Here is a 9,927-nt window from a genome sequence, read left to right as displayed (position 1 = left end):
TTCCCGCTAAAGGCGAGGCGGTGAACCTGTCCGTCACGTCCCGAAGGAAGACCTCTCAGGCGCCAGCGCGTTTTAAGACGGGTAACAAGCCGGAGCGGCACGGTCCCGGGACGGGCGGTCACTTTTTACAGGCACGCTTTAAGGGATCGACTCTAACTGGGAGGCGGCAGCCGAGGCGCAACGGCAGACACAGCTCGTTCGCTACCCGCCCAAAGACATCGGGTGCGAGCAGCCGCGCTCCTCCCGCACTCCCGGCCGCGCTCCCGGCCCCGCCGCCGCGGGCCGGCCTCCCGGGGCCGCGCCGCGCTCAGAGGCGGGACCCGCCGGCGGCAAGGGCCCGACGGGGCGGGCGGGACGGTGCCGCCGCCCTCCCAGAGCACGGCCGCGCCGTGCGGCGGAGCCCGGGGCAGCGGAAACGGCGAGCGAGCCGCGGGGCGGGGGCGGGCGCGGCGGAGGCGGCCGCGCCGGGCTCCGGGGTCCCGGCGGCGGCGGCGCGGCCACGTGCGGTGCCGCGCGCCCCCACGGCGCCCGGGGGCCGCCCGGCCCGGCGGTGACGTGTCGGGGTGGGGGCGCTCGCCGCCCGCCGATTGGGCCGCGGCGGCGGCGCGGGGCGGCGGCCGCCCAATGGGCGCGCTGCTCGCAGGTGCCCGCGCGGTTATCTGCGCCCCGGGGCGCGGCGCGGAGCGTCCCCGGTGCTGCCGCCGCCGGGACGCGCGGGCGAGGCGCGGAGCGGAGCCCAGCCCAGCCGCAGGGCGCGCACCGCCGGGCCCCTCTCCCGCTGGATCCCGCGCGGGAGCCGCAGCCTGCGGGGGCCGCCCCGGCGGCGCGGGACCGTTCTCCCGGGGCTCCTCGCCTCCCCGCGGTGCCGTCTGGCCGCGCGCCGCTCCGCGCTCCGGCCGGGACGTTGGCGGTGCACGGCGCCGAGGCGCGGGGGCGGGCGGAGCAGCGCCGAGGCTCTCCTGCTCTGAGCAAACTTTGCCGCCGGCTGCCGCTGCCGACCCGCGAGCGGAGAAGAGGGCGACCCGCCCGCGGCCGGCGCTCCCGGCGGGGCCGAGTTCGGGTGGCTGCCGCCTCGCCTGGAGAAGGGCCCGCGCTCGCTGATGACCGCAAATGTTAGCGGTGGGGCAGATGGATGCTAATCGCCAGAGCGCGTTCGTCCTCAGCAGCACGCCGCTGGCCGCGCTGCACAACATGGCCGAGATGAAGACCTCCCTCTTCCCCTACACCCTGCAGAACCCCTCCGGCTTCAAGGCGCCGGCCCTGGGCGGACTCAACACGCAGCTCCCCTTGGGGACGCCGCACGGAATAAGCGACATCCTGGGGCGGCCGGTGGGCACGGCCAGCAACCTGCTGGGCGGGCTGCCCCGCATCAACGGACTGGCGGCCTCGGCGGGGATGTACTTCAACCCCGCGGCCGTCTCCCGGTACCCGAAGCCGCTGGCGGAGCTGCCGGGGCGGCCGCCCATTTTCTGGCCGGGAGTGGTGCAGGGCTCTCCCTGGAGAGACCCCCGGCTCGCCTGTCCCGGTAAGTGCGGCCGGTGCCAGCGGGGTGCGCGGCCCGCTGAGCCTTCCCGGCCGGCGGGCCCGGGGCGGGCGGCGCGGCCCTGCAGACGGGGCGAACGGCCCGGCGGAGGCCTTGGCGCCTCGAAGGCGGACCCCGAGAGGGCCGGAGCCGTCCCCGGACCGGACCCCGCTCTGGAGCCAGCGGCGTCCGAGCGGCTGCGGCGGCGGCGAGCTGGGGCAGCCCCGCTGCAGCCCGGCCCCGTTTAGCGCCGGGCGCAGACCTCGCTCCGAGCTCGCGTCGAGCGCAAGCCCCGTCTCTGACAGAGCTGTTTCTCCTCCGGTTTCAGCTCAGACGGGGATGGTTTTGGACAAGGACGGCAAGAAGAAACACTCGCGACCGACTTTCTCTGGGCAGCAGATTTTTGCTTTGGAGAAAACCTTTGAACAGACGAAGTACTTGGCAGGACCGGAGAGAGCCCGCCTCGCCTATTCCCTAGGGATGACCGAGAGCCAAGTGAAGGTAGGTTCCCGCGGGGTGCGGGGTCCCGGCCGGGCACGGGCCTTCCCCGGCCGCCACCTCTCGCCGCCGAGGCAGCGCTGCCGCTGTTCTCTGCGCTGATTGTCGGCGAACATTCAAAGCCGAAGGGCCGTACGGGATTTTTTTGAAGTCGCTTTTAATTTAAGCTACGACATCTAGATATTGGATAAACTGTAGGCCAATTTCTACATAACTTTATTTTTATGATTAGGGCTCTTTGTGCTGAAAACGATTTCAGGAAATATACGTACGCAGCCGAAAAAACAAAAGCCCCACGCAGGTAGTTGGTTTCAATAGGTCAGGTTCCCACAGAAACCCTGTCCAGTGACTGGCACAACTCTTTGTATAGCCACTCAATTTTTTAGGAAAGACTTCAGGTGCCGCGCTCCTTTTCCTGGCCGCCCTGTTTGGTTCTCAGCGGCTGCTCGTTCCGTGAAGCCACCGTGCTACGGTCGCCCAGCTCAGGCTGGCGGCAGGTCCGGGAGAGCCGAGGGGTGACCCACGCGTGTCCCTGCGAGCCCCCTCCCGCTGCTGCCCCGCCGCTTCTGCGCGGTGTCCCCCGGCCCGGGGCGGCCGCGGCCCTGCTCCCGCGCGTTTCCCTGCGCGCGGTCCCGGTACCGGGAAGGGGCGGCCGTGGGCGGCGGGCCCGGGGCTGCTGTCGGGCGGGCCGGCGGCGGCGGGGCTGAGCGGCTCCCGTGTCGGTCCAGGTCTGGTTCCAGAACAGACGGACCAAGTGGCGGAAGCGGCATGCGGCGGAGATGGCCTCGGCCAAGAAGAAGCACGACTCCGAGACGGAGAAGCTGAAGGAGAGCTCGGACAATGAGGACGATGACGAATACAACAAGCCCCTGGACCCCAACTCAGACGATGAAAAAATCACGAGGCTATTGAAAAAGCACAAATCCACGAACCTCTCCCTCGTCAGCCCCTGCAGCACCAGCTCGGACACCTTGTGAGGGCGCGGGCACTGACAGCTGCTCTGGGCGCCTGCGGCCAGGTGAGCCGCCACGGTAGGCACTGCGACGGAGACCAATTGTACCTGGATGTTTAAAGTGGTGTGTTGTACAGCCTAAGATGTATGTGAAATGTATATATTTTTTACAGAATAAGTTATGAAATTATTTTCCTTCTCATCGATGTAAATTTCAGAGGAATCTTTCCAACTTCTTGGGTTTCGTTTTGTGCTCCTTTAAGGTTTGCCCCCACCCCTTGCCTTTCTTTCAGCCTTGTTGCCGTATTCCTGCTCCTAACAATCAGATTTTGTTACTGTTTTGTATGGATAGCCAAATCCACGCTCAGTCACTTTGTATATAGTAAACTTCAGATTTTGTGACGTATCTTTCTAGTATAAAAACAGATGTTTTCTTTCACTCCCTCCCTCTACTCTGTTTTTGGCGGTTTGATTTCTCCTGCCTCTGGATTTTATGCTTAATAATACCATAAGAGAAAACAACCCCAAAAAAGCGTGAGAGTAAAAATAGATACTTGATTTTAAATCGGATTCAAATAATATTGTCTCCACACGGGTTGGAAAGACTTTGTATAAATCAATAAATTATTTAACAAGCTTCGCCTTTAGCGCCTTTCCCCTGCTCTGACCGTTGCTCCGGCCGCCCGGGGCTGCGCCTCTCCCCCCCGCGAGTGGCCGCGGGGCAAGGGCTTCTCCCTGCCTTCCCCCTTGCTGCTCCAGGGCCTTCGTTTGCACCGGACGGCCCTGCTCGCCGCGGTGGGGTCCTCGGGTAGGGCCGGGCGGCCCCAGGAGCCGGTTGCGGGCGAGGGCGTCGGCTCCGGGGGGAGCGGGGCTCGGAACCGCACAGACACTCGCGACTTGTGCCGCGCTCCGCTGCCCCCAGACCGGGACCGGCAGCGGCTGCGCGGCTCGGGGGGTGCGCCCGCGGGCCGGGGTCCAGCCAGCTCCTGGCAAGAAAGGGGTCCGGTGAGCACCGGCGGGGCGCTACGGGCTCTGCCGCCGGGGATGGGGGGGGCAGGGGCTCGGGTACCACCCGCTGCGCTGTGCGGACAGTGGCAGCCGCAGGAACCCCGAAGGCAAACCCCGAGCTCGGCGGCGGAGGCTGCAAGCGCCCTCCCCGCAGCGGCCCGCCGAGCTCCCGGGAAGGCGGCTCGGGCCCGCCGGGACAGCGGCCGCACGGCACCGCCCGGGGCCGGCAAAGAGCGGCCCGCGGGGAGCCTCGCGCTGCCGGGGCTCCGCGGGTCTCCTTGCGGGCGTATTGGAGGCCTGGTGGGTGAAGCCTGACCGTCCGGCTGCCTCGGCTTTGCTACTTTTTTTTTTTGTTTGTTTGTTTTCTCCGAGGACCGGGCGTTCTTCCTGCGTCCGAGCCCCTGCCTCGCAGCCTGAACCGCGGGGCGCCCTGCCCGGCAGCGGGGGGGGAGGGAAGCAATCCCGCCGCCACCGGAGCGCCTCGGCTCCAGCGGGGCTCGGCCGTCCCGCGCCGCCTGCAGCCGCCTGCCGCGGCCCGGCCCGGCCCGGCCCCCCCCCCGCTCCCCGCACGGAGGCCGGGCCCTGCTCCGCGCCGCCAGCCCCGGGCCGCCCCGGCGTGCGGGGGCGCAGCGCTCGAGGCCCGCGGGGACGGCCCCGGGCGCGCAGCGGCCGTGCCGGGGTTTGCCGGCGGGGAGTCCGCCCGCGCCCCGCGCAGCTGCGGCTGGGCCGGGGGAGGGCGCCGCGGGGCCCGGCGGAGGCACGGGACCGGCGCCCGTTGCGGCCCCGCTCGGCGAACGGCGCGGCCGCGCCCCGCCCGCTGAGCCGAGCCGACCCCTCCGTCGGGGCGTCCCCTGCTGCAGGGCTGCGCCGGGCAGGGGGGTCCCGCAAATTCTTACTCACTGAAAGCAGGGGCTTGGCGAGACATCGCTCAACTTGCACCACGTCTACCAACGGAGTAAATCAAATTTATAAATTAATCTTCGCTTCGGCTTTGAACACACTGAGCCACGACGCTGGAATCGCAGCGAAGAACCGGAGCCGGTTCCATGGCTCCTAAGGGAAAATGACAGTTTAAAACAAACCAAAACTACAACAAAATCCCACACTTGAAAGTCGGGATTATTCACCCCCGCTCCTTTCCGTATTTCTTAAAAAGAAGCGTGCCCCGAGGAGCTCGAAATCTCTGCCCGGTGCAGAGCACCTTCCCGCAGGAGAGGGCGGCTCCGCCGCGCAGCCGAGGGGCTGCCCCGAGGGGACGGGCCCCGCACCGCGGTCACCGGCGGTGCCACGGGGCGATGCGGGCGCGCCGCGGAGAGAGGCTTTGCGGATGGGTTACCGGACGGAAACCCGATACGTCTCGGTGGCGGAACTCTTATTTACTGGCCTTTGTAGTGTCCTGCAAATGGGAGCGTTTCCGAAGCCCTAACCGCCGTGTGAGCCTCGCACCTTCACGAGATAACGCCTTTATCTATCTATCTATCTATCTATCTATCAATGCTAAAGTTGCATTTTATAAATTAAATTTGAGACTTTCAACTCAACAAATTACCTTGACAAGTCACCTGTGTAACTAACTCCTCTAGATGGGGTAGGACTCTTCATGGTCTTGCAGTTTATAGCTCCGGTGAATTTATCTATAAATGAAGCTTCAGCCTGAGTTTGAAAAGGCAGTATTTTATTTTATTTTTTTATTTTTTTTTTTCTCCCCTAAAACCAGAGATAATCAGGAAGGAGTTTATGGTGGCATATTTATTGAACTACTGGGGACTGGCATCTCATCAATAGCTCATAAAATTGTATTACTCTCTGTATGTTAACACTTACTCTGATACTGACTCCTAAATGCCTTTTTCTCAGTTTTTATTGTGTTTTGATTAACACTACTAGCACATTCTATTATGTGTGTTTTCACTCAAAAAATGCCCCTTTTAATTGGCAGGAGATTAAAAGGTAATTCATTATTAAGGAATCTGACAATTTAATAATTTCTGTGTAATCCCCAATGCTCAAATTAACGGGACAGACACAATCACATTCACCATGATCAGTTTTATTGCTTGAGAACCAGAGTACTCATTTCTAAAGGCCTTCAAAGTTACCATGAGTTGAGTTTGCTTAAATAGAATTACTGTGTGGTTATAATGCAACATGGCACAATAACAATACAGAGCTGCAGACATCCTTTGGGCAACAGTACTTAATACAAACCCAGATTGTACTGTTGAGAAAACATTCTGCAAGCAGACATCAAATCATTTTCAACGGTAGTGATTTATACCAAAATCAAGCATCAATCTAATGCCATCACGCAGTCCATGAACTCTGTAGTGTTCTAAATTAAATCAATAAAACATACATTTGTGTTTCATCAACAGACTCCCTAATCACCTTTTAATGTTGTATTTAGTGGTGGGAGAAACAAGATTATATCGTAGGCTGCACTGAGCTACTAACCAGGAAAATTTACAGTCTTTTTTTTTTTTTTTTTTTCTTTAACACTGTATGGATACAGTCCGTGCCCAATACAGTTGCTACCTGAAGCAGACTATTATTTTCTTCTCCCATGTTGTTATGTTTTAATATAGAATACTTGGCACCATAAAACAGTAACAAAAGACAGACAAAAACAGTTTACAAAATTCTGGAAAGTTACACCCAAACCTAGCTAAGAACTTCACATTCAATCCTTAATATTACATAGAAAGAAGGGATTATAGGAGTAACAAAGTGAAACTGCTAATATATGTGCTATATAGTAAGCTATATATCTGTATCCAGGATGGCACTGCTATATATTATTATATAAATGTTGGTTGTTGATGTACACTTAACTAAACCTGCTAAGACTCCAACACTAACTGCTGATATGGCACTCTCAAGCATTCATATTGGAAAGTATATTTAGCATAAGTTTTGGTCAGGTTTATAAATTATTTATATATCTGTGTATATATACACATACATACATATATATACACACACATATATATGTATGTATAGAAAGCAGCTGCTGTGTGATTCAAAAACCATGTAACATGGCAGTATAGTAAATAACAAGAAAAAATATAAAAATGAAAAAACAAAATACTAAAACTAAAACACAAACCAAAATCCTTGGTTGACAATGAAAATACCATTTAAAACCATCGATATCTCTATCTATACAATCCAATGTACAAAACCCCAAAGTGGTAAAGATATATAATGTTAGGCATGACACCTTTAAAAGTTTATAATATGCTGAAATAGCTTTTCCACATTGACAAACACTTATTAAAAGTTGAAGGTTGTGAAATCTAAAATACATAACATCTCTGCTGTCTATTTAGAGTTTTGGCAACAGAATTGTGACATATATATAAAAAATAATTCCACATTTCTACTTGATGTCACATGAACATACAAGACAGTGAGGTATGTGAGGCTTTTCTCAAACAGAGTCCAGATGCTGAAGCATAGTGTACGATCAGCAGTCTAAAAATGTGGCACTCAGGACTGGATTTATCGATACAGTTGTTACGATTATGTATTTCAGTATACTGCTCATTCCTTCCCCTCCTTGCTACAGTGTAGTTTCACGGAAAATCTTCTCATTTCGTAGGCATCTTTTTCCTGTTGCAGAATTGGCATTTTTTTAAAAAGAAAAATAAACACAGGGGAAATGATGTAGAAAATATAAACGTAAAGGAAAAAAAATGATATTTACCACCACATCACTGCACGACACAACACTTGTGCACATTTGCAATAGGTTTACCTGCCCCAGCAGCTATTCGAAAGGACAGGAACACAGGCTGCAGCAAGTTAGGGAAAAATATAAGTTATACATTTGAAATGCAAACATTTTTTTACAATCAGTAATAAACACAACAGAAATTCCTCTACGACTGGAAACAAAATGACGCAATGATTTCATGGATTAACCTAACTACAAAATGCACACAAGAACTTCAGCAGCTCCTTGTGGATCTCTTCTCCCATTGAAATCTAAGGGGAAATTTCCCACTGATTTCTGCGGGTAGAGGTTCTCCACACAACTCTCATGTACCACAGATTTAGCTCAACTGAAAGCACCATGCTAAAAAAAAAAAAAAACATATGAAGTACACTGGTGACAAAATAAACAAAAACTATTATTTCTGAATTGGCTGTTGCAAGCTGCTGACATGCTGAACTTTTTGTTTTACTGTAGAAGTTAGTAAATCTCTGAATTTTAAAATCTGACTTGCATGATACTGGACTAAATATCTTAAATGCATTCTTTCTTAGAAAGTCAGTACTCTGTCTCACAAGAACACTGGCCAATAGAAGTAAATATAATGATACATTTGTGGATTTAGATTTATGTGTATGTATGCATACATAAATGGATTTAGTCTTTACCCATCATGGAATTATCATTCAAGAGCCTGAACACTGTCTCTAGGATTGATACATCATCATTGTTGCATGCAAAAACTTGTAAGCTGTGCAAGTTTCTAGTTGTTTTTATACAGGTCCTCCATCATAAAATTCTGCAAAACTTTCAGAAGTTTCTAACCCCTTCAGAGGTTACCCCCTACTCTTTGATCAGATTTTTCAAACAAAGCAATACAGTTTTGCTGTATTTCTACCTTGGCTTTTCATCTGGTATCTTCAGCAGAGAAAATTGTCTGCAAATTCTTGTCTTTTTCTTTGCTTTAGCAACTGGTATTTATTACATAATTCAATATTCTTTTTCTCACATAATGCTTAAATATGGATCTGCCAATATGTTATGTTTTCAATAATCAGCTAGGCACCAAATTAATCAAAATTATGTTTTGGAAGCTATTTTTATAACACAATGAAAAAAATGTTTTACAGGAATAATAGGTGTGTGTAAGTGCACATACATTAGTTCCTACTGATTTTGTGTTTACCATATTTTTCTTCAAGTGCACAACATCGTGTTCTTTAATTTATTTCAAGATATGAGTATCTACTCCATTTGCTGATTTCAGTTGAATTGAAATTTAAAACACTTTCCAAGCTTTAAATCAAAAATATGAAAGACAAATAATTGAATTAAATATAAAATTAAAAGAGACTAGTGCATACATTCTCCTCCCTAATGAAAGAGATACATTATACACAATGCTAAAAAGTTTAATTTAGTTACCTTGTGATCCCCCATACAGACATTTGGCCCAATGTGGTCATATATTACTATCTTCTCATCATTTTCTGACTAGTTTTAAAGAAAGACAAACAAACAAACAAAAAAACAATTAGTTCAACTACTCCAGATTACAGAAACAGAATAACATAAGGAAATGACTTATACAAATAGTTCAGAGCAGTTTCTGAATGAGAGGCTATTCACAGTATCATAGAATCAGGCGACAGAATCATAGAACAGGTGATATTAACGCAGGAATACATCTTTGCTTGGCTTCTCCAGAGGAGGACAGAACAGAATGAATCTTTATGTCCAATACTGCTTGCAGTAACTTGTGCTATTTTTCCACATAAATTAGCTCATGAAATCACTAAACCTACTCCTGGCTTCTAGGACATTAAGAAATTTTAGTGACTAACATTTGGATAGATTAAATTAATCATTAATTTATGTTTGCGTTCAAACCTTTTGCTGTTTGAATGTTGAAATACAGCAATTGGCACCATTCCTTTTTAAAGAACAACACACAATTTTTATAGAATTAGGTAGGATACATGTTGTACTTTGGATTAAATGTATGAAGAAATAAAACACTCTTATGAGGCAATGTGGATTACAATTGTTTTTAAATGTTAAGACGTACGAATTAATGATGTAGTTTATTAATATAATCTTTTATCGTTTCTATGAGCTATGTTCCTCCATCAGAAAAAAGCATTAAGTAATTTTAAGAAAATCAGCAGTAAATGAAATATGACATTCCTCTAGTCTCCATTGTGAACTGCTTTCATTTTGTTCTGCGTTGAA

The 9,927-nt window shown here is 51.9% G+C and overlaps 2 protein-coding genes across 4 annotated transcripts in view; one reads left to right on the top strand and one right to left on the bottom strand.

The window, feature by feature from the left end:
• Positions 1-918: 918 nt before the first annotated feature.
• Positions 919-3,612, top strand: NKX6-2 (NK6 homeobox 2). The gene is made up of 3 exons (XM_032191327.1): positions 919-1,525; positions 1,851-2,023; positions 2,749-3,612. The coding sequence occupies exons 1-3, from the start codon at positions 1,111-1,113 to the stop codon at positions 2,995-2,997; spliced, it is 837 nt and encodes a 278-aa protein (XP_032047218.1). The 5' UTR covers positions 919-1,110; the 3' UTR covers positions 2,998-3,612.
• Positions 3,613-7,397: 3,785 nt separating this feature from the next.
• The window catches only part of INPP5A (inositol polyphosphate-5-phosphatase A), a 240,465-nt gene continuing 237,935 nt past the window's right edge, over positions 7,398-9,927 (bottom strand). Inside the window, exons 14-16 of one of the 3 annotated variants that reach the window (XM_032191089.1) lie at positions 9,121-9,189; positions 7,738-7,774; positions 7,398-7,592 (exon numbers count right to left, since the gene is read on the bottom strand). In XM_032191089.1, coding sequence (XP_032046980.1) covers positions 7,543-7,592; positions 7,738-7,774; positions 9,121-9,189 — 156 coding nt within the window. In that variant the 3' untranslated portion in view covers positions 7,398-7,542. Of the gene's footprint in view, positions 7,593-7,686; positions 7,775-9,120; positions 9,190-9,927 lie in introns of all 3 variants that reach the window. The other 2 variants (XM_032191090.1, XM_032191091.1) reach the window with 2 other exon arrangements.

Source organism: Aythya fuligula, chromosome 7, assembly GCF_009819795.1.
Source record: "Aythya fuligula isolate bAytFul2 chromosome 7, bAytFul2.pri, whole genome shotgun sequence".
In the NCBI taxonomy this organism is placed as follows: Eukaryota; Metazoa; Chordata; class Aves; order Anseriformes; family Anatidae; genus Aythya; species Aythya fuligula.
This window is presented reverse-complemented; position numbering and strand designations above follow the sequence as displayed.

What these genes read in the sequence shown, in the direction of transcription:
- NKX6-2 (XM_032191327.1), top strand. Translation starts at nt 1,111, where the DNA reads ATGTTAGCGGTGGGGCAGATGGATGCTAATCGCCAGAGCGCGTTCGTC. An exon ending in CCCCCGGCTCGCCTGTCCCG is followed by an intron (nt 1,526 to 1,850) that starts GTAAGTGCGGCC and finishes CTCCGGTTTCAG; the next exon opens with CTCAGACGGGGATGGTTTTG. An exon ending in TGACCGAGAGCCAAGTGAAG is followed by an intron (nt 2,024 to 2,748) that starts GTAGGTTCCCGC and finishes GTGTCGGTCCAG; the next exon opens with GTCTGGTTCCAGAACAGACG.